Genomic DNA, 24,323 nt, shown 5'->3' with positions numbered 1-24,323 from the left:
CACCTCTCTACAATTTCCACCCACTTCTCCTACTTCTGCTTTCTGGAGAAAAGCAAAAGGAATGTCATCCTTCCCGACCATAGAAGATGACTCACTGACGAATATGTCCTGTACTGTGTAAACCAATGCCTAGTGCCTTAACCACGTCGCCCAAAGTCATTTAACAAGCGCTGCACTTAGGAACAAAATCCTACTCTCTGCCAAGAGTAATCTAGATCAACACTATTTAATAATATTAGCTAACATCTATACAGTGCCTTAAGGTTTGCAAAACACTTCTAAAATATTATCCCATTTGATCCACAGATTAACCTTCTCAGGTGCCGTTATTATTCTCATATTACAGATAAGGATACTCAGGCCGAGAAGGTAAATGACTTGCTCAGGGCTACACAGTTATTAAGTGTCTGAAGCAGAATTTGAAGTAAGGTCTTCCTGACTCCAAGTCCAGTGCTCTGCCTATGATGCCACCTAGCCAACCACCTCACATCACTACACACATCCCAGTGTATGCAGAGCCTATGTAACATGCCTAAGCTTCCAACATGTTTACAAGAAACTTTCACTTCTGCCCACTCTGTCATTCATATTCTGTCAGCTGTGATTCCTGTGCCTTTCCTCTAAGATTATTGTCCAGCTATCTGTGTGTGTTACATATGTATGTCTATTCTATATACCTAGTTATGTGTTTATGTACATAGTTACTTAAATGTTTTCTCCTCCATTACAATGTGATCTTCTTAAGGGTAGAAACGGCGTTTTGTCTTTCTTAGTATTCTCGGTGCTTTGCACAATGCCTGGTATTTAGGAGATGCTTAAATAAGCATTTAATAAATGCTTGTTAAATTTAATAAATGCTTATTGACTGACTTGTGTACAGGCATTATAAATCGTAATCTGTAATCTAGAAGCTTGGGTGGCCACACACTCATTTTAGGAAGTATCAGTTATGGTAGTATGTGACAGCCTTAAAAAAAAGAGGCAGAAGGAAGCATTAGTAAAAAGACTCCAAGGACCATAGGTGTCTCACAAGTTGCTGACTGGTCATGTCTACATCACACGGCTTGAAGGAAATGTTTACATTTTCCCTATCCCAAAGTGGGGGACAAAATAACCAATGTCTATGCAGACCATTTTGATATTACAATACTTTTTCAGTGAGGAATTTAATTCCTTTATATGTACTATGACCCTTCCTAACCTGAAAAAAGTTCAAAGCACTTCAAAAAGTGCAATAAAAAAGAGCCCTTAAAAATTAAATATTTTAATGGTGCCTGTAGTGTATTAGAAGCATTCAATCTGGCATCAACAGAATCTAGGTTCAAATCCCAGCTTTGATGATTATTACTATCTGGGTAACTCTGGGCTACTTCTCTGGGCCCCAAAATGAAGAAATATAAGGTTGGATTAACTCAACTTAGTAATAGATTAGAAAATTATTCATGAAAGATCTTTTATCACTGTAGATGGAAGCTTTATTTATGCTAGCCACCTTGTCCAGTAAGAACAAAAAGTTCGCTGAAACATATATATACTACGAGAAATTGCATCATTAAGTTTTGCAAACAGAACATGCCTACCTTTATAAAATTATAATTTTATGTAGTACCTGCTATTTTATTACATAACTACAAGAACTTCGCTTCATATTTACACTCATTAGAAATAAACAAAACAATTTTTTTATGGAAGAATACAATTTTTTATATTAAATTTTTTTCCTTTATCATCAAAATACAATACGAAACACTGGAAAGAATGCTGCATTTGGAGACACAAGACCCAGGTTCAATTCCCAGTTTTACTACCTGTGTGTCCTTAAGTCACTTAAGGACTTCTCTGAGACCATTTCATCATTTATAAAATGAGAGGTTTGGGGCAAGGTGATATTCAAGGTCCTTTCTTGATCTCTTTCTATGACTCTTTGGTCTTACTGGTCTAGAGAAGTCCATGGATGATGCATCCAAACGTGTTACAGAGAATGCGTGAAGGATGCCTGAAGCACAACACACACGAGGTCTTGGTGCCACTGCTCCTGAGTGAGAATTCTAGGTAAGTGAGCCAACTTTACATGAGAACACTGTCTTCCACCATAGAGTCTTGGAGTTGTGCAGAGGACTTTCCCATCTGCTGCCATTTCACCCTTACTACAACCCTCGGGAGTCAGGCTAACACCATTGTCTTCATCTGACACAATGACGTATTGTTCCTAATGATGATGATAACAGCAACAAGCAGCGTTTACACAGCAATGTAAGGTTTGTGAAGTGCTTTACAATTATTTTCTCAGTGGATCCTCAAAACAACTCTGGGAACTAGGTGTTGTTATCCCCATTTTGCAGATGAGGAAACTGAGGCACACAGAGATTGACTCATGTCCAGCATCACGCAGCTGCTGTGAGGCAGGATTTGAACTCAAGACTTTCTGACTCCAAGTGCTGGGTTCTATCTGTTGTGCCATTTAGTTCAGCCTACCTAAATCTGAACCTGGGGGTCTGGGCACATCTTCATTCTCCTTCTAACTCAGTCATGCTCCTTTTCACAAGACTATGTGGCTGCCTACATTCTTATGTTATTATAGGTCATAGGATCATAGATTTAAAGATGAAAGACACTTTCAAAGTCATAGAGTTCAATCCTGCTATTCTACAGCTGGAGAATCTGATGCCTAACATAATGAAATTAGTCAATTGTGAATGATTTGTAATTTTAGTCTCACTATCCTGTAGTCATACCTCAGTTCCCAAAGTGATTTTCCTAAAGCCCGTGTCGGACCATGTTACTGCCCTACTTAACAAACTGCGCTGTCTCCCTATTTCCTCTACGATCAAAAGTAAGCTCCTCCATTGAGCTTTAGCACCCCTCACAACCTGGCTCCAACCCGCCTTTCCTGCATTCACGGTCACGCAAACTGATCAGTTTCTGTTCTTCCTCTCACATGACACTCTATCTTGTATTCTGTGTATTCGATTGAAGCTGTCCTCCATGCCTCCATGGAATGGATTGACTGCCACTTCTTAAAATTCTTTATTTCAAAATTCAGCTGAAGCACCACTTTCTACATGAAGCCTTTCCTGGATCCTCCCAAGTGCTAGTGCCCTTCTCCACAACAGAAAATTTACTTTGTATTCAATGTGTATATGTTTTGCTTATTTATGTGCATGTCTCCCTCAAATGAATTAAAGCTACTCGAGGGCAGAGAGTGTTTTGGTTTTTTTTTTCCTTCATATCCTCAGCTCTTAGCACAGTGCCTCGAACAAAGGTGTTACTTAATAAATGCTTATTAACTGATAAATTACTGCAGTTAGATCTAATAATATTTCTTGTAAGCTACACCAAGCTCACAAAAAAATTACATTATTAGAAAAACTACCTTTTCATTACTCATGTCTTGCAGATGCAGAATGGAGGCATTTTTTAGAAGGGAAATGAATTTCCAAATGGAGTCACTGTTTTTCCAACCAAATTTCCCATGTAAATTCACAAGTTCAGATAATATTGTTAAGTATAAGTGACAACGTTCTAGATCTGAAACCTAAAACAAATAAAAGATATGTGTAACTGGTATTAAAATATCTGTAAGAAAAAAATTACAAGTAAAAATCAAGATTCAATGATCCTTCACAAATGGATTACATATTAAAACAAAAGCTAGGAATCATAATCAAAGATGAAACATCTCATTTTTACAAATATTCACACAAATAAATGGGTCATTGGGGGAACAAGAGAGAGCCAACAATCATTTGGCAAAAGAGTTGGATGGCAGGCATCACCCAAATTCTTACATATAAAAAGACTTGTTTTTAATAGATTTATCCAAGGGTGAAAATGTTACGTAATATTTCAATTTAACAACACAACTGGCAGGTTATTCCATTAAATACTTACAGTACTCAATTCGTTGGCAGTTAGCCTTCTAACAATAAACTCAGAAATACTTTCTGTAGTGGACATGACAGAATTCTGAAGAAGAGTTAGTACACCATCTGTACCAAAAGAAAAAGTACATTACTCCAGAAATATCAGAAATGTAACTAAAAAAATATTACTCAAGACAAAAAGCATTTATTAAGCACTTAGTATGGGCCAGGCACTGTACTAAGCACTGGGGATACAAAAAAGGCCCCCCAAAAAATTTGTGCTTGAAAACTTCCTTGAGAAGGAGTTTACAATCTAATAGGAGAGAGAGAATACGCAAAGGACTATGTACAAACAAGATCTATACAAGATAAATTGGAAACAGCATTAGAGGGAGGGCACTAAGTAAAAGGACGAGTGGGAAAGGCTTCCTGCATAAGGTGGAACTTCAGCTATGATCACAAAATGTATAGAAACTGATGTTGAGTACATCATTATACATCACAACAGCTGCTCAAACTGGACCCCCAGTGTAAAGATGCCACAAGCTAATGATGGATACAGGGAAGCAACTTCTTCAATAAAAGTGTTAATTTTGCATCCCTACTCATCACCCAAATCATGAAAGGAAATAAGACGTTAATTTCTTCTTCATTTTCTTGTCTACATGACATTCATTTGGGCCAGTCCTATGTGATCAGAAGTGACTAAGTAACTAAGAGTAGTTATACATATGACAATTAGTATACACAGGATATTTAAATAAATAAGAGAGAATGTAACGTTTGCGGGCACACAGCCAGGTAGTGAGGTGCAGGACAGTTAGAACACAGCAGTTCTTTTTCTTTGCACCATTACCACCACGGTCCCTACACAAGCTCTCTGTTATTGTAACAATGTGCAACAGAAAGCTCCTTACTGACATACTCCCTATACCATGTAACCTTTGATGTGGTAACGCCTAAGCTTTTCATTTAATAAAAATGAGTTCACTATTTAGTTAGTAACTTTGCTTCATAGTTAGAAAAACTGAAAGATCTGGAATACAAACATACAAATTTGGCACAACCCTCCTAAGCCCTTTCTAGAAGGCCTCGTGACTGAGTAATATAATATAATTTTCCTTCATTTATATATAAACACTACAGCTAAGCTTTCTTTTTCAAGAAATGTTAGGAACAAGGGCCATCATATTTCCCAGTGTGCAAGAGAAGAGTGAGAGTAGTAGACACACGCAGAAAAAGAAACACTTTAAATAAAGAAGTATACAGAGCGTGACTATAAAGTAAGGAGTCCGAATTTTGTCGCAGGCTCATGGGCTGTCTCATTCTTTAATCGTCATAACTTGTATACCTAAAAAATTGCTCTGTAATAGCAGCAGTCAAATGTTTCTGTTATTAGTGAATAGAAAAAAGTGTGCATGGCCCTTTTTAAACTAAATGTAAGATGCTTATTTGAGTCAGGCCCTGACATCATATGACATAGACTGCAACTGAGAACACAAGTGAGAATAACCCAAGAGAGCAAAGAGGTGTGAGACAAGTTCATAGCCCTTATCCTGCCAAGTTCACCAAAAGACAGAGGAGGTCAGAGGTGCAGGGGACTCAAAGGCAGCCAGAGGTTACAAGCAGTAGAGGGGCCACGCTGGGTCCATTACTCTCACCTACAGAGTGCCAGGTTACTTTTTATGTTTAGTACTGAGAAAATTATATAATTTATAACGCTCTCTCAAAATACCGAACACGTTTCCTTAAAAATGTGGGTGTTTTCTAACAGAAGAAACCCCTTCTGACAAAGTATTTTTGTTGCTTTGCCTCACTTTTATTCTCTTCTTATATCGCTAGATTTCTCAATGACACCTTCCCCACAACAACATAACCGTGCTTTGTATTGAAGTTTAATTAAGCAAAATAAATCAACACCTTCACCACGTGTCACAATGTATGGCCCTCCTATAGTTCTATTCCACAACCTCTCTGATGAGGCACGAGGTATCCTTCAGTACACTGATGTCACTAGTCACTCATCAGAATTCTGAATCTTTCTGATACTGTTTTTCTTTATGCCACTGTGTCCACCATATAAATTGTTATCTTGTTCACTTACTTCACTCTGTCTTCCCAATTTTTTTTATATTATTCACGTTCATCATTTCTTGTGGTGCAATAACAAGGCATTATAATCATACAATCATGATTTGTTCAGCCGTTCCCCAATCAATGAGTACCCACTTTTCTTAGTTCTTTGCTACCACAACAAGTGCTGCTATAAATACTTACTAAGCTTTCTTATTACACAGAATTGGATACACAAATCAGGTCTAGTCAGGCCCTAAAATACACTGCATATGGTAAAAGTAAGCTTGATTTAACATGGATTTAAGTCTTTTTCCCAGTGGTACTAGAATTATAAAGGGGTATATTGTACATGCCCCAACTCCAAGAGACAAGTCCCCAATAAAACAAGCAGCCTCAGATAGCTATATACAAATGCACAACCACAGGCAATAAATAAAATAAACTGTAGATCCTACTACAAGGAAACAGATTTGACCTCAGGCATTACTATGGCTTTGTGACAGAAATAAGTGTAAACTTATTTCTAGTAAGTGTAAACTAGTAAGTGTAAAACCTTATTCAAAAGGAATGAGAAAGGTAAAAGCAGCAGAGGTGGAAAGTGCACAGCATGGTACATTAAGAAAGATATGCAGATACAGGAACCAGGAAGGAGGAAAATGGTGGAAAGAATTTGGGTAATTATCAATGAATACCAAAACAAAAGTGACACTGTCAAAACATTATACTACAGCTCATCAGGACAAAAAGGAAATGCCTGAGTTCAAGCAACAAATCACAATCTTAACAAGGAAACATGACATCACAGGGATGAAGAACTTCAAATATCCAGGTATCTGCTGGAGCTATGTCAAAAACAGAGCAACTAATAATTTCCTAGACTGCCTCAATGATAATTTCATCCTTCAAAAGGTGAAGAAAGCTTTGAAATAAGCATATTCAGAATCTGATTCTCACCAATCAGGAGAAATGGATGTTGGAATAAAAATTATGTTGGCCAGTTAGTCAATAAACATTTATTAAGTATATACTATGCGCTTAGCACTGAGAGAACACAAAGAAATGCAAAATCACTGGGAATATAAAGAAATACAAAAAACAGTCCCTGCTCTCAAGGAGCTCACAGCCTAATGAGGGAGACAACATGCAAACAACTATGCACAAACAGGCTACGGACCAGATAAACTGAAAACAACACAGGAAAGGCACTAGAATTATACTGGATCAGGAAAGACTTCCTGTAGAAGGCAGAATTTATATTTTATGTGTGTAAGGTAGAATTTACTTGAAAGAAGGCAGGCAATAATGAGGAAAAGAATTCCAGGCATGGGGGACGGCCGGTGAAAATGTCTGGATGTCAATGAAGAGAGATATTCAATGGAAGTGACCGCATCAATTCAGAGAATTTATGCTAAAGTGAAGGAAAGGAAAGCAGTCTTGACATGCACCCCTAGACTTTAGGAGATAAGAGAACAGGTGGGATCTCATGAGCTAAGTCAACTCAATGCAACAGGCAGTAAGTAAGCATTTACTACGTGCAAGGCCCTGAGGAGACAAAGAAAATGAAAACTACCTAACTTCAAGGAGCTTCTATTCCACGGGAATGATACAACATGAAAACAGTTAAGCACATACATTACAATTTAGGGTGTTATATTTACTAACAATTAGCCCCTAGAGGAATTCTCTCTTGAGAATGAAATTCTGAAAGCACAAGAAAGAAACAATTCTAATAATGAGGAAAAGGAAAAGTTGTCTTAAAGATGGTTTTTTAAATATCTTTAGAAAATGGACACTAGAGCAAATGAGAGAGAGAATACAACAAAGGAAGATCCTATAAAAACTATCAGGAGAGTTAAAAGTCATAATGAGCTGATAAAAATACCAAGAGCAAAAAGTTGTTTTGTTCTGGGGGTTTTCATGTGCTAGGCCAATGAGGATCATCAAAAAAAAGGATTGGGATAGCCCTTTGCATTGGGGTTCATGGGATACTAATCCATAAGAGCCAAGCCAACTCTCATTTTGCTTGTTTTCTTTGCCAAGTAGAATAATCTCTGGCTCATATGGAGTGAAAACCCAAGATTAGTAAGGAGAGAATAAGAGAGCACAGCACAGGCATGTAAGAATTGGATTTGGAGTCAAACAGACTCAGTCCAATCCAGTCCTGCCTCTTACCACCTGTGTGACTTCAGGTAAGTCATTTAACCTCTACAGGCTTAAGTTTCCTCACTTGTAAAATAAGAGAGCTGGACTAGATGACTTTTGAGGTGCCTTCTAACTCTAAATCTATGCTTTATAATCTATGTTCCACATAAATCAAGGCCCAGCTAAATTACACTCTACTTGAAGACCTGGCATGTATGACTACTATCAGTGACTTCTAAAAGATTACGAAAAATGGGAGAGCTGATATAATATTAGAGAAAGGAAAGTTATCCCTTTAAAAAAGAAAAAGTATAATCTTTAAATTAAAGCCAGCGGGCTTCTCAAAATACTAGAGCCCATTACTAAAGAATCACTGAAAGCATTCAGAACTGGAATCAGTGATTTCTAAAAGTCCATACCGTACTGAGTTTTCATTTTTGACAAGGTAACTAGACAGAAAGGATTATGGTAGTAACATAAATATGATATACCTGTATCAGCAAAGCAAAAGCAAATGACAGTCTCTAATGCTATCCCTAGAGACAAGACAAAGAGCCAGAGTCTAAATATGCCTCACTACAGTAAAGTATATTCAGAATTGGTTGAATGATCTCAGAGGTCTATAATGACATGTCCTTAGCCCTGTTCTGTTCAGCACTTTTATCAGTCATTTGAACAAAACAACAGGAAGGTTTGTCAAAGTAGCAGACGACAAAAAGCTCAGAGAGATCACTAACATGCTAAATGACAATCAAGATCCAAAGATATCAAACTTTGGGCTAAATCAACTGAAATTAAATTAAAGACCAATAATGTAAAACTCGGGAAGCTAAGTGGTGCAGTAGATATAGTGCCAGGCCTAGAATCAGGAAGATCTGAGTTCAGTGTGACCCTCAGCAAGTCACTTAACCCTGTTTGCCTTAGTTTCCTCATCTGAAAAATGAGCTGGAAAAGTAAACGGCAAACCACTCCAATATCTTTGCCAAGAGAACTCCAAATGGAATCACAAAGAGTGGGACACAACTGAAACAAACAAATGTAAAACTCTATACTTGCTTTCAAAAAATCAACTTCACAAATATTGGATGGTAATGTGTCACAGCTAGACAACCACTTCTGTGAAAAAGATCTCAATGTTCTAGAAGGTTGTGAACTCAAAATGAATCAACAATTTTCTGTAGCAGTCAAAAATTTCTAATATTATTATAGCCTGCGTTTAAAGGTAGTGTCCAGAACAAGTGAGGTGATAGTCCTCCTGAATTCTGCGCTAGTCAAATTACATCTGGAGCACTGTGTTTAGTTCTAGAAATAACTGTTTAGAAATGACATCACAAAGCCAGTAGGCATTTAGAAAAGCCAGAATGAGGAAAATGGTGATCAACAGAACAAGAGGGGCTTAAAGGAACATGACAATCATCTTACAGTATTTGGAGGGCTTTCATACAAAAATGAGATTAGCCTTCCATATGGCCCTAGAAGGCAGAACTATGAGTAGTAAAGATAGAATCTGAAGACAGGCAGATTCAGACTTGACTGAAGCAAAGAATAAATTAAGGGCAATGACAAAAAATAAGTCTGGAAAAGTAACCAGAGTCAGATTTTAAATGACGAGCTAAGTTTTAATTTGATCCCAGAGGCAGTAGGGAGCCACTAAAACTCCTTGAATAGGAGAATGACAAGGTCAGAAAGTGCTTTAGGAAGACTGACTTTGGCAGACTATTCCCAGCATTTACTATCCCCCAAAATATGATGTGGGATCCCAAAGACAGTGAGGTATACAGGTAGGAGCACTGGGGTGAACTCAGGAGATGCAGGTTCTAGCCCTTGCTCTGCCTCTACACTGTGCAGCTATGAACAAATCACTTAACCTCTCTTTGGGTCTCAGTAACCTTACCTATAAAATGAAAGAGTGGAAGTAGAATATCTCTAAGGGCCATTCTATCTCTAGGAATCATGTTCTATAAATCATTCTATGAACTCTAAGTCTGTTCCTTTTCTTATGCTGTTCCCTTGACACTACCCCTTTAGCTTTATCTACTGAGTTCCAGCCCATCCTTCAAGGTCCATTTCAAATGCTATCTTCATATAATCTTTCCCAATACTTCCAGGCAGAAGTAATCTGTCTCATCTGAGCTCCTAAATCCCTCTGACCTTCTTACTATCTTCCACATTCCATCTTGTGTTACACAAAGTCACTTAACTCCTATTTGCCTCAGTTCCTCATCTGTTATACACATACACACACACACACACACACACACACACACACTATTTATGTATATGTATATATGGCACCCTAGAGAAGGAAATGGCAAACCACTCCAGTGTTTATCAAATTTTCGAATGTTCCAAATTACACTGAGCAGTCTGATTTAGAAATAAGTAACACACAATCACCTCTCTTTTTTATGACCCTGATTCTTCTACTTCCAATTTGGTCAGTGTCTCCAGAAAGGTCAAGAGACTAAGTAAGTCACAAGTAAATTAGTGCACCTAAATATTTAGGTTATTTTGAGAGCCTCACCGAAAATGGCAAAGACTAAGTATATTGTTGACTTGAAGCAGGCTTTTAAATTTAAAGTTCTCACTCTGACACTAAAGTTGCATAATACTAGACAAATCTCTTTTAATCTGTCATTTTCTTCATTGGTCAAACAAAGATCACTAACATCAGAGTTGTGTGAGTATTAAATAAGATAAATCTAAGTCAAGATATAAACAGAAGCTATCATCATCTGTTACTTTAACGGATCTGTGATCCAATCAATGCATCCAATCAATCTAATTCCCTCCTATAATGAAGACTGAACCCATCTGTGCTTTCTCATCCTATGTAATGCTTGTCTTTATAATGTTTGTAATAAATTCTCTACAGGGTTCCACCCAATATACTGGGAGCTATCTACTAGATCGCTAGACATCACACGGATACCATTAGAGCATATGGGATATCCATCTGTTATCCCTTCCTCTTAATGCATGTACAGACCATGTCCTTTTCCAATCATGTGCATCTATCTTTGTACCATATTCTTGTGCAAAGTATTTTGTTGGCAACATGCTACAACCTACGACTTACACCTTACCCATACCCACCATGCATCTGTCTGTTGCCCTTTAAATGATTTGTAATTTTGATTCTTTGGACACTGTGGCAGTTCATCATTTGTTACCATATAGAATCACCAGAATAATACTAATGTTAAAAAGTTGGGGTTTTGTTTCAGGGAGAATGATACGGTTATGATAAGCACTGTGCAATTTACCAAATACAATACAATTTGCTCTGTTCCTATTCAGTTTTGAGTCACTTCACTGTCCATCTGCAACATTTGTCCAAGATCTAGTATATGAGTGACTGAAGAGCACACTGTATATGTAGGCTGTCCATCTACTTTGCTTGGTATAGTCCGGATAAAAGGCTACACTAAATCTTCATCTATTTGACTTTTCCTTTGGGGATCACTAGGCCAAACTCTTCTGAGTGACAGGGTTCTCTTCAATGTTCCAGGTCCTGATGCAATCAGCACAATGTCATCCACCAACAAAAATACCTTGAGAACTCACAGGCTACAGAGAATCCTGCTTCTATTTGGACTCCATGGTGTATATCATCCATAACAGCAGAAAACACCTTTGGTAAGCATACATACTCATTTCAAACAAAATTATCTCTGCTGTTCCATCTTTCAAATATTTTAGGATTTTAACATATGCATGGGAGAAACCTTGTTGGAAAAAAGCAATAAGGGTGGTGTTTTTTTTTTGTTTTTTTTTTTTACCAGTCTGCTATAGAAGACAGTCTGCCTGTTCCTATTGCACACTTTCATCATATGTCTTTAATAATAAGTTATTTTTCTTATTAAATGATAATTTCCCCTACTCACAATACTGTCTAGGAAAATGACTCTCCTGACCATCTCTTTTCATTACTCCAAGAAAAACAATTTCCCGATACTTGTAACTCATAAGAAATTTCTCATTATTAGGGCAGTTAGAAGGAGTATGTATATAGACAGATGGCACAGGTGTGAGTTGAATATGAGGGACAATATCTAAAATAGAATTAAGGGATGAGAGAGAAATGTACTGGCAGAAAGGGAAAGAGAGAGGTAGAATGGAGTAAATTATCTCACATGAGAGGCAAGAAAAAGCTTTGGAGAGGAAGTGGGGTAGGTGAGGAAGAGTAAATGAACTTTACTCTCATCAGAATGAGCTCAAAGAGGGAATAACATACACACTTAATTGGATACAGAAATCCATTTTACCCTACAGGAAAATAAGAGGGGAAAGAGAATAAAAGAAGGGGGTCAGTGTGATAGAAGGGAAGGCAGTTTAGGGGAGGGGATAGTCAGAAGCAAAATACTTTTGAAGAGAGACAGGGTAAAAGGAGAGAATAGAATAAACAGGAGGAGGGGGAATATGATGGGGAATTAATAACTGTGAAAAAAAATTTGAAGCAAGTTTCTCTGATAAAGGCCTCATTTCTCAAATGCATAGAGAACTGAGTCAAATTTTTAAAAATAAGAGCCATTCCCCAATTGAGATATGAACAAAAGATATGAACAGTTTTCAGATGAAATAATCAAAGCTATCTATAGCCACATGAAAAAATGCTCTCACTACTGACTGAAGAAATGCAAATTAAAACAATTCTGAGGTACTAGGTTATACCTATTAGATCGGCTGATACTACCAAAAAGATAATGAGAAATGTTGGAGGAGGATGTGGGAAGAATGAGACATTAATGCACTATTAGTGAAGCTGTGAGCTGATTCAACCATTCTACAGAGCAATTTTGAACTATGCCCAAAGGGCTATAAAATCATGTATACCTTTTGATCTAGCAGTGCCACTACTAGGTCTGTATCCCAAAAGAGAAAAAAAAAAAAGGACAAAAAATATTTACACAGCAGCTCTTTTCTGGTGGCGAAGAATTAGAAATTGAGGGGATACCCATCAACTGGGTATTGGCTGAACAAACTGTGGTATGTGATTATGATGGAATACTATTGTACTGTAAGACACGACGAGCAGTATACTCTCAGAAAAACCTGGAAACACTTACATGGGCTGATGCCAGTGAAATGTTCTGTGTACAAAATAACAGTGATAGATCAGCTGTGAATGACTTAGCTATTCTCAGCAATATAAAACCACCCAAGACAATTCTGAAGGACTTACAATGAAAAATACTATCCATCCCCAGAGAAAAAACTGATAGTGTCTGAATACAGATTGAAGAAATACTTTTTTCACTTTCTTTATTTTTCTTGGTTTTTTTTTTGGGGGGGGGGCTTATGTTTTCTTTCACAACATAGTTATGGAAATATTTTGCATGATCACATATGTATAACATCAAATTGCTTGCCTTCTCAATGGGGGAGGAGGGACAAAGAGAGAATCTGGAGCTGAAAGTTTTAAAAACGAAGATTAAAATAGTTTTTACATGTAACTGGGGAAAAATAAGATAAAATAAAATAAGAAATAAAATACAAAAAAAAAAGAATTTCCCCATTGTTTATGAATAATGTAAATACCTTAATTTGTGTATGTATTTCATGTTTAAATTAGGTCTATAGAACTTTGTATGTGATTCATAACTATAATCTATTAAGTTATATAATTGCTGGAAAAATAAACTACAACTACCACCACCACCTCTTCTATGGATCACGTCTGTTTAAATTTATACCAACAGTTACAAAAACAAAACATAACATTACCTGGTTTTAATTTGTTTTAAATAACACCTAGCACCATCTCATAAACAAGTAGATGTTGCTTAACAATTTTGTAAATTTGTAAATTGCAATGATATTTCAATTATCTGGAAAAGGAATCAAAGATCTACAAAATTTTTGCTAGCTAAAATACAAGGAAATACATGTGACAGGAAACCTGGACTCAAATCATACCTCAGACACCTGGTAGCTGTGTGACCCTGGGAGAGGCATAGCATCTATGTCACTCCTATTTTTTTTCCAAACATGCCACTTGCACTCTGGGCTTCCTCTTGCTCCCAAATGAACTCACCTCTGCCCTTGGGTTGTGGGCTCTGATAAGGGAGCTCTCCCCTTATCTTGTCTGGAACAAGGCCACCCCACCGTTCTTTTTTTTGTGGGGGAGAAGGGAGGTTTGAGGCAATTGGGGTTAAGTGACTTGCCCAAGGTCACACAGCTAGTAAATGTCAAGTGTCTAGTCTGAGGGCGGATTTGAACTCGGGTCCTCCTGACTCCAGAGCTGGTGCTCTATCCACTGCACCACCTAGCTGCCCCGACCACACCATTCTCGGCCATTCCTATAAGCTCCAGAAGGGCAGAAGTATCCTACTTGTTTTTGAATCCCCCATGCTTAGCACAGTTCACAACACCGCAAATGTTTCACAAATACTTCTTTCTGTTTTTTTGTTTGTTTTCCCTATTTAGGCTTCTAAAAACTTACTTGTTTACTTATAGATGTTTCTCCACACTGACGAATTACATATTCTCGCAAAACTAAATGCTAAAATACTTGAAGATAGTCATTTTTATTTTCCCTCATCCCTTCAACCCAAACCCAAATGATAAATAGCCCAAGCATAAAACTAACAGAATTTATCACTTACCACCTTGTGTTGGGGAACCTTTCAATGAACAAGTCTGCAACAACTTCAGTAACAACTGTAAGCATCTGTCAGTTTTCAACAAGGGTATGTAAGCATTTGTGCCAAGCTTCATGAGGACATCCATAAGAGGAAGTAGGACAGTCTTTAGTTCATTCTGTGTTTTCTTCCTTTCACTATACATTAAAAACAAAATCACGAAATAAATGTTTCAAGCTAAGACAAATCCCATTCAACCTACAACTTAGGGAACTGCCTCCCTAAAATTGCTAAATATTAATCTATGTTATAAATTACCCTTATAATTTAATTTATGATTGTGTGCTTCCTATGTGGCCAGATCTTTGACTCTGGTCTTCCTAACTGCCCATTTTAATCATATTTTTTCCCCTTTTCCCCCTTTCTCCCTACCCTCTCCACTGAGTTTAATAATATTCACTATAGAAGGAAAGCCCTGTTAAGTATATCCTATATTCATTTCCAAATAAGTACAAATACAAAAGAAACCCTTCAGCTAGTTTCATTTGAAAAAAATAAAAAGTTTCAGCTTTATATTACTTTTTTCCAATGAAGAAAACTTTTGGTAGCTAGAATGCTGATAAAATCAATTAGATATATTAAACAAAATCTGAGAACAAACAGCTCAAAAACATTTACTTCATTATTTCTCAAAAGTACCTCTGGCCAATAAAATAACAATCATAAAAATTTGAATTTACACTGCACTTCAAAGTTTACAAAACACATTAGTCAAAATAACACCATGAACCAAGGGTCACAAATACGTTAAACGCTTTCTAACTTAAATTTCTTCTAACAAGAGTTTAAACAATATAGAATTGTATTTGTACAGGCCAGCAAACTTCAATCTGCCACCAGCTTTTGTATGGCCCGTAAGCTAATAATGATTTTTTGTTTTTTGCAGGGGGGAAGGCAGGGCAATTGGGGTTAAGTGACTTGCCCAAGGTCACAGAGCTAGTAAGTGTGTCAAGTGTCTGAGGCCACATTTGAACTTAGGTCCTTCTGACTCCATGGCTGGTGCTCTACTCATCCCTCCACCTAGCTGCCCCCTTACAAATGATTTTTACATTTTAAAATACAACCTTCTTTTTACATTTTTAAATAAAACTGTATTTTAAAATGTAAAAACTAATTTTAATTCATGACCTAGTTTGGCCCACAGCCCATAGTTTGCCAGTTCCTGCTTTATCAAGTCACCATGAACAATGAAACTTTGCAATTTCAAAGCAATATAGTTTGGACTATTCATATTCTCCACCACATTATGTACATTATAAGATATTCCTTTCTGCTTGTATAAGGGCCAAGATTTTTTAAAAATACAAAATTTTCAGGAGGGGAAAACTTCAGGAAATTTCAACTATGATATTAATTAACTTTGTTAACAGTAATTCTGTACCTGGTATACAAAGCATAATGAGTTTTTAGCCCTTAACGTCCAAATCAGCTCTTTTGGTACACAGCTTTTCTTCTTCTGTAAATTGACTAATTTGCTATTCTTCAAAATCACTGATTATTTTTGAACATTTTCTTAATAGGCAGACCAAGATGCTAGTCATCCCACCCAAGACACCATCAGCAAACCTAATGAGTAACCCTCTGCATCCAATCATCTGAATGGAACTGCAGACCTGATTAGCTTTCTTTTTAAAGCAACATACTTACCTATATTTATTTTTCATCTCCTCCACATCTGCAGCAAGCAGGACCATCACAGCAACAAGTTTAGCTTCATACCAATCAGGCATAAAGCAATTTCCTCCTGCTTGAACAATAATATTTAAAGCCTGTAAAGCCTTAGAATGAAGTTCATATGTGAATCAATTACTACTCAATTCTTTGGTTAACCTACTGACATCTCTCATATGACAATTTTTCATAAACAGTAAGTAGCATAGTACTAGATAACATAATTGTAAAACTAGAAAAGAATTAAAGTAAGTGAAATTAAATATAGCAGAATTTCCATTATGACAGTTCATTTTTAAAAAAACATGAATAAACTATCCAAGTAAATCCCCTAAATAAACCAAATACATACAAGACCATAAATGGTTAGCATGTAGTTCAATTAAAATATAGTATTTCATATCTGTTACACCTGTTATACAAGACACAGCACAAGTGTAAGACAGTCCCTGCCTTCCAGGAGTTAAGTGAAAGTGATGGGAAGTAATTTGGAATTAAACGTAGCATGTTATCTCTTCCATTAGACTGTAAGCTTAAGGGCAGGGACTGATTTTTTTGTTGTTGGGGTTTTGTTTTTTGTTGTTTTTTTTTGAGGGGGAGGAGGGAGAAGGGAGAGGACTTTTTTGTACTCCAGAACTTAGCACAATGTCTAGCACATAGTATATGTATAATAAATGCTTTTTGACTGTAAGAAATGGTGAAGTAAATGGGAAACAAGGAAAGATTTATATGAATTAACACAAAGTGAAATGAGTGGAGCTAGAAAAACATACACAACTACAACAATGTAAATGAAAAGAATCACCACAAGACAACAAAAAATCAATATTGTGAAAATAAAGAACAATCATGGCCCCAAGAGAGAAATGAGAAAACACCTCCTCCACTCCTTCGCAAAAGCTGTGGGGTCCATGGATATAGAACACTGCATAGAACGTCAGATTTTTGTTTTGATGTATTGATTGCTTTTACTGATTTTCTTCCCTCTTATGCTTCTTTTCCTTTTTTTCCTCTTAAAAAAAGTCATTTGTTATATGGAATGGTTCTCTAGGAACAGAAGGGAAAGGATGCACGGAAAAATCTACGTGATATAAAAATAAGCATCAATACAAACTGATTTTAAAAATCTAGTATCATTCATTCAAAAATCATTTGCTAGGCATTTACTGTTTGCAAGGCACTGAGCTAGTCAAAGTCAAGGAGTATTAAGACATAATACTAAAAAGAACTTATCAATAACTAAATACAGTGCATTGCACATAGTAGGCACTTAATGACTGCAGAATAAATGTTAAAAGTGATGCAATGTCACTTCACAGATCCCTTATGAATAGAGCAGACATTAAGAAAGGTTTCATGGAGAAGGTGCCATCTGAATTGATAACCGATGGATAGGTAAGACTTGGATGAAGCCAGGTATAGAAAGTACAACTTACATGTGGAAAAAAGAAATATAAAACATGTTCGGCAAATAATGGAGTGTCTGGAACACAAGGACATGAAAGAGGTGGCATGGTTTAGGGAAAAGAGCACTGGACCTGAGAGTCAGCAGATCTGGTTTGATGAGTCCTAGCTTCAAGACTTACTTTATTATCCAGGTGAGCCAGACAAACAGATTAACCTCTCTGTGTCTCCATTTCCTCAACTATTAAAATGATTACATAACCTTTCTATTGCCTCACAGTTATGTCAAATGAAATAACACATGTAAATTATGGTACAAGAGGGACTGTGATAAAAATGAAGAAAGGGGTACAAAGCATAAAATCACACTAAGTTAAAAGTATAACAGGTTCAAATGGTTCAACAACAGAAGTAGATATGGTTTCATTGATGGAAATGACATTGAAGAAAAGGCATTACCATCTTCCCTGCCAAGACCACTGGGCCTTTCCATCCATCTGTCCTGCAGATGAACCTTCCTATACATAGTGCCTCTCCCTAGCAGAACAAGCTCCTCGAGGGTAAAGATCATTTCACTTTTCTATATGTATCTCTAGCATTTGGAACACTATAATTATTTAATTTAAAAATTTTCATTTTTTTCAATCATTTATGTAAGGAAAGAGCACGAGATTTAGGTTCAAATTTGGTTCTGATCCTTGTATTACCTCGGTTAACTTTATGTAAGCACTTAACATCCCAGCTTATTTCCTCATCTGTAAAACAAAGGAGTCAAGACTAGATATTGAAGTTCCCCTAGAGCTCTGAATCCTGTTTCACCACTTTAGATCTGAATAAGGGAAAATTCATGAAGGCGGTAGAGCAGTTGTTAGTCCCATCCCTGAAAAACACTGGGGTTCCAACTATTTTAGAGACTAAACAAGTCTAAAATCAATATTTTGGCTAGCTTTTTCTAAACAAACCGCAGAATACTAAATTCTTAAACAGTTGATAATGCTCCCCAAAGAAAAAGAATAATAAAGAATAAATGGGCCTATTAGACCAGTAATTTAAACTCTAAACTTTTGGGGGGCAGGGGGGAAGGGAATGTGGAGTGAATAAAGGAAGTTCCAAAACACTCTAAAATAGGATTTTTAACTCTGAGAGGCAGCACTCAAAAATGACAGAACCTTAACAACTGGGTTTATAGCTGCCATAAGATATACTTCACTGTTAATCGATTTCTTTGGAATATCAATCCCTTTTCAAGTAGGTACAATGTGATGTTTGACGAAAATGTTTTGTCTGATATGCTGACTATATTTGGAAAAAAATAGGCTAATCAAAAGTAATCACAAAAGATCTCTCTATCTAGTTAATCCAAGCTCAGATAAACCTTTACATCTATTCATTTCCAGAGCATTCTGTCTATGACTGAAGGCAGATGTCAAAGGCCTCCTTCAGTTTATTTGTAGAGCCCAAGAAGAGGATCTTCAAAAACAGCGTCTATTTTGATCTATGTAACAGGAACCACAACATAAGTTTTCTAGGTTATTGCGACTAACTGCCCTCAAGAACAAGTTTGGAAAAAGGTATGTTCCTCATGTTGAATTTGTGATAAACATTTTCAAAGTGAGCTGGGTGTAAGAGGGTCACAGTTTCGCATATAATTTTCCTTTGTTCTACTTTGTATGTGGCAACGTCTTTTTTGATGTTCAATTAGTTCAGAATAGAAAAATAAGAGATATCAAGCGTCTCGTGTAAAAAAAAAAAAAGGTCTGTTACTTACTGCCCGACACAGACACGTTCTTAACTTATAGTTTCTCTTTTCTGCATCGGCCGCTTTGAGAAATCAGAACAAAAGTTATTTTAGATGCAGCAATTAGCATGGTGATGCTTTAGCTTGATGATTCTATCAAGCCAAAATCAACTTTAGAATAGTACATCTTTTCATCCTCGAAACCTCAATTTAACTCTGCTCTGAGCTGTATAACCTACTTTGAAAACCACTACATTTAATTTTTGTACTCCCAAGTTTTGCAAGAGTTTTTGGTCAAAACCATTCAAGTTCTGATCCATGTATAGTTGTCAACATAAGAGACAGGGACTCGAGCTGTGATTTCATTTGTACTGGGAATTAAGAAATGAGGAAACTCCCTCTGCAAAGGCAGGTCAACACCTTTACAGCAACTTAAAATGTTAGAGCTTAGACCACTTAGATGAGGTCAGGTCACACAATCAGGATTCTGTCAAGTGGGACTTCAACCCAGGTCTCCCTGGCTCTAAGCCCAGCTCTTTATTTACCACCCCACACTGCCTCTCAGTTCTTACACCGACGGCATTTGCTTCCTTTTCCTATCAGGTCACCAAAGAATTTAAATTATGAAAGTTAATTTCCATTAGTCACTAGTTACACATCAAGATCTCAACTCCTTAAATTTTTAAGGAACAAACTTTGTTCCTAACATGAAATCTCATATATTTAATTAAATACATAGTTAATTTAATACATATTTAATTAAATTTGAAAATCTGTGGTATACATTACAAGATAATGAAATTGCATCCCCATAAATTTAGGTTGTTTAAGCTATGTTAAGTAGAACACATACTAAAATTCATTTACTATTAGACCAAAGAAAACAATCTCCTAAGTTAATGGATATACAGAACTTACATAACACATGGAATACTGTGCAACAGACGAATACTCCAGCAGGAAAGAAAGCATGGTACTATTCACAAAGGGTAATCACCTGTTAGCAAAGACCACATGTCTTTGACTGGCAATATCAATATATGAAACTACAACCTGGTCTGTGACAGTGCTGGCAAATACAAAAGGCGAGAAATCAAACTGTAAAATTCATGCAAATTATCACTTATTCATAATACTAATGGAGAAAATCCCATTAATGAAAGAATACCTTATTTAAAACAAATAAACAGCCTTGATACCAGGAAAGTAAATAGGATCCATAAAACCTTGAAAGATGGAAAGTATCCTAGAGATCTCCTAGACCAATCTCCTCCCTACCTTGTACATGAATTCCCTCTATAACAGGGGCTCTGTTAACCTGAGATACACAGATCCGTAGATAGATTCCAGGGGATCTATAAACTTGAGTGGGGTAAAAAAATTACATCTTTATTTTCACTAACATTTGGTTTCCTTTGTAATCCCATGTATTTTAGTCTATGCATTTAAAAGACATGATTCTGAGAAGGAATGCATAGACTTTACCAGACTGCCAAGGGGTCCATGACACAAAAAAGATGAAGGACCCCTGCTCTACAACATCCCTGGGAAGTGAGGGTTCAGGCCACGTTTTAATTCCCAATAATGAAAGATGTGTTATCTCATGAGGCTGTTCATGTCATTTCTGAATAGTTCTGACCATTAAGACGTTCTTTATCCTGAGCCAAAATATGTCCTCTCTCCCCAGTACCTTCCAACATACTGGTCCCATCATGACTTCTGAAGACATATCAATAAGCCAAATATTTCTTACATATAACCACACACTCTAGTTATATGAAGTTAGAAATCTCCCTTTTCTTCTTTCAGCTAAACATCTCTATTTAATACTAGAAAATGAATTTGCTAATTATTCTTTTCTGGACATTAGCTCAAGAGGGATTAAAGTAAAATAATGATAACTTTAAAGTTTATCAATAAAACTGTTAACACTTTGATATATAACGGATAATCTGTACAAATAAAAAAATTTGGTATTGCTCAAAAATAGCTTATTCTCAAATCCATTTTTGTGATAAAATACATTTGTCATTTTTAAATCCTTCAACATGCACAATGAAAAGTAAAGGAGAGCGCCTTTTAATAGATACCTCCTTCTCTTTCAGACATTTAAGGAACATATTTATAAAAATGGCCAGACTGGCAACCAGACATATATAATATAGTGCTCTCTAGTTCTCAGAAAACACCCTTTTGGAAATGCAGACACTAGCAGTTATGGGAGCAATGATGCAACCATCCAAAGATGAGTCTAGTACTGACATTTTGGCCTCCATACTGAACTGAAATAAGTTACTGCTACCAATGAGCAAGTAAGTGTGTTAAGCCCAGATTTCACTTGCAGAGATGGTTTAATACCTCCTGAAAATATTTTCATTACACTCATCAACAAAAACTCATTTCCAACTTACTTTCCACGGTAGGTGACTTAATGTAGTCTTGTACCAGTGTCTGTACATACACATTTAAGGAACACCTGCCCGAAAAGCCCACGCAGCTGGGGATTTCTCCAAAGTAGTTCTCATTAACCCGTAACCAGTCACAGAGCTAAGACAGAGAAAAAATATTAATTACTTCATATAGTCATATAGATGTAAACAGATAGATAAAATATGCCCTCTGATCTCTCTCAAGGAAATCATACTGGCTTTAATGCCTCCAAGAGCCAGAGGTTTCACTCATATGGGACCATTAATACAGATCACAACCTCTACACACTTTAGTAAGCATTCTTAATGAGTTGCTATGCCCAAACCATTTATCAAACATTACGGGTGGCCTCTCAGGGATGAAATGAGCCACTCAGAACTAAGCTCAGCTCACACTCAGATGACAAATAGTTCGTCATCACTGGTCTATAACTGAAGCCTTCCCAACTTGGCAGGGCTTGCCAGAGCTTGTACTCCACTAGAATAGCCTTCAGTCTAGATCTGGGATTTCACTGGTATATATCTCAAATAATCTCAATAACCTTAAAAATGGACACATAGCTTGAATATTAAATGTCAAACAATTAGAAGAGAACCAGGCATCTTTCACAGATAAGACTAGAGGGAAAAATCTAAACAAAATATCAAAGGAATCCTCCAGAGCCTTCACTCCAGACTCTCCTCCAGGACTTTTCACTACCATGACTCCACCCAGTTAATACAGTACTCTGTCTCTTCCACCCTTAACCTTTCCAGCCTCCTTTTAAATGTCTTGTTATCTCATTAGAACATAAGTACCTTGAGGTCAGGGACTGTCTTTCTGCTTGCCTAGTATTCTCAGACCTTAGCACAATGCTTCACACATATTAAGTGCTTAATAAATACTAGTAGCCTCAAACTAAACTACAAAATGGATAATTACATAAAATTGAAAAGTTTTTCACCAATAAAATCCAGACAACTAGAATAAAATGTTGATTAGGGGAAAAAATATTTGAATCAAATATCTCTGATAAGAGCCTATTAACAACCAAACTATTAACAACCATCAACCAATCAATAAGTATTTATTAAATTTATCAAATGATTCCCATTTGATATGAGTTTATTTCCTAATCGGGATAAGTACATATAAAATATACACAGCATAACTATGAAGTTAATAAATAACATACATGTACAAGTAGTTAAATGTTATGAAATAATTTTCCATCTGCTGACTCTATCTACGTCTAGTGAAAGACAAGGTCTATACGGCTGTCTGTGGGCATCCAATGCATGTCATAAACTGAACAACAGACATTCTTCACCTACTTGGTTTTTCCCGTGAGGAAGGTCAGATTAAAGTCTTTTGAGTAGTTACCGATCTCTTCTGGGAGGCTCCGCAACATTTCATGGTTTCATGCAACCAGTATGTCATCCACCAACCAGTATATCTAGAAGACGTTACCAACCCACTGAGAAACCCACTTCAACTGGACTCTGCACTGGATCTCGTCCATCACAGCAGGGTGACCATATCATTTTTATAATCAGAGCACCACTGAACCAGGTTGTAATTGTTGCCACGTCTTTCAGGCAATTGGGAATGATTTTGTTACAAAAGGGCCTTTAAGGCAGAATTTTGCTCTACTGAATCAAATGTTTTTTTCATAATAAAAAATAATATATAAGCATAATAAGATCATAAGGGGCCTAGATCACTGAATCCTTCATTTTATAGATGAAGAAACTGAGGCACGGAGAAGTGGATAGAGTACCCAGCCTAGAGTCAGGAAGAACTGAGTTCAAATCAGATACTTACTAGCCTCAGATATTTACTAGCTGCGTTACCCTGGGCAAGCTATTTAATCCCTCTGTGACCCGTGACACGGGTATGATAATCACAGCACGCAGCTCCCATGGTTGGTATGAGGGTCAAATGAGATGATAACTGCAAACCTTAAAGTGCTCTGTAAGCGCAAGCTCTTTTGCTTTTGGCCAAGTCCAGAGAAGTGATTTGAACAAGGTCACACAGGCAGTGGATTGTAAAGCAAAGACGTGAACACTAGCCTTCTAACTCTAAACCCACTGATCATTCTTTCTACTGTATGACATCTGCCTTTATATAATTGGATAAGACAGAGATGAGATCATTTATTCTCTTTCACTCGTTTGAAAAATGACAAAGATATGACCCACTGTTAAATATCACTTGTGAAGAATGCCCTTCATATGCATGCAGATTAGTCATGTAATGATTTGGGCAGGTAGAATTATAGTTGTTTGCTGTCACCTTGTGTGTGTGTGTGTGTGTGTGTGTGTGTGTCTTAATAAGGAACGAGATTTTTTCCTGCACCTCAAGTATCTTCATCTC

General features: G+C 36.7%; 1 protein-coding gene across 1 annotated transcript in view; it reads right to left on the bottom strand.

Annotated features, from left to right (window-relative positions):
- TARBP1 (TAR (HIV-1) RNA binding protein 1) overlaps nucleotides 1-24,323 on the bottom strand; it is a 75,621-nt gene that overhangs the window by 31,008 nt on the left and 20,290 nt on the right. Inside the window, exons 10-14 of the mRNA XM_036756110.1 lie at nucleotides 21,950-22,085; nucleotides 16,373-16,472; nucleotides 14,690-14,862; nucleotides 3,892-3,989; nucleotides 3,374-3,535 (exon numbers count right to left, since the gene is read on the bottom strand). Coding sequence (XP_036612005.1) covers nucleotides 3,374-3,535; nucleotides 3,892-3,989; nucleotides 14,690-14,862; nucleotides 16,373-16,472; nucleotides 21,950-22,085 — 669 coding nt within the window. The remainder of the gene's footprint in view (nucleotides 1-3,373; nucleotides 3,536-3,891; nucleotides 3,990-14,689; nucleotides 14,863-16,372; nucleotides 16,473-21,949; nucleotides 22,086-24,323) is intronic.

Source organism: Trichosurus vulpecula, chromosome 4 (genome assembly GCF_011100635.1).
Source record: "Trichosurus vulpecula isolate mTriVul1 chromosome 4, mTriVul1.pri, whole genome shotgun sequence".
Lineage (NCBI taxonomy): Eukaryota > Metazoa > Chordata > Mammalia > Diprotodontia > Phalangeridae > Trichosurus > Trichosurus vulpecula.
The sequence above is the reverse complement of the archived record's forward strand: the minus strand, read 5'-3'. Positions and strand labels throughout refer to the sequence as shown.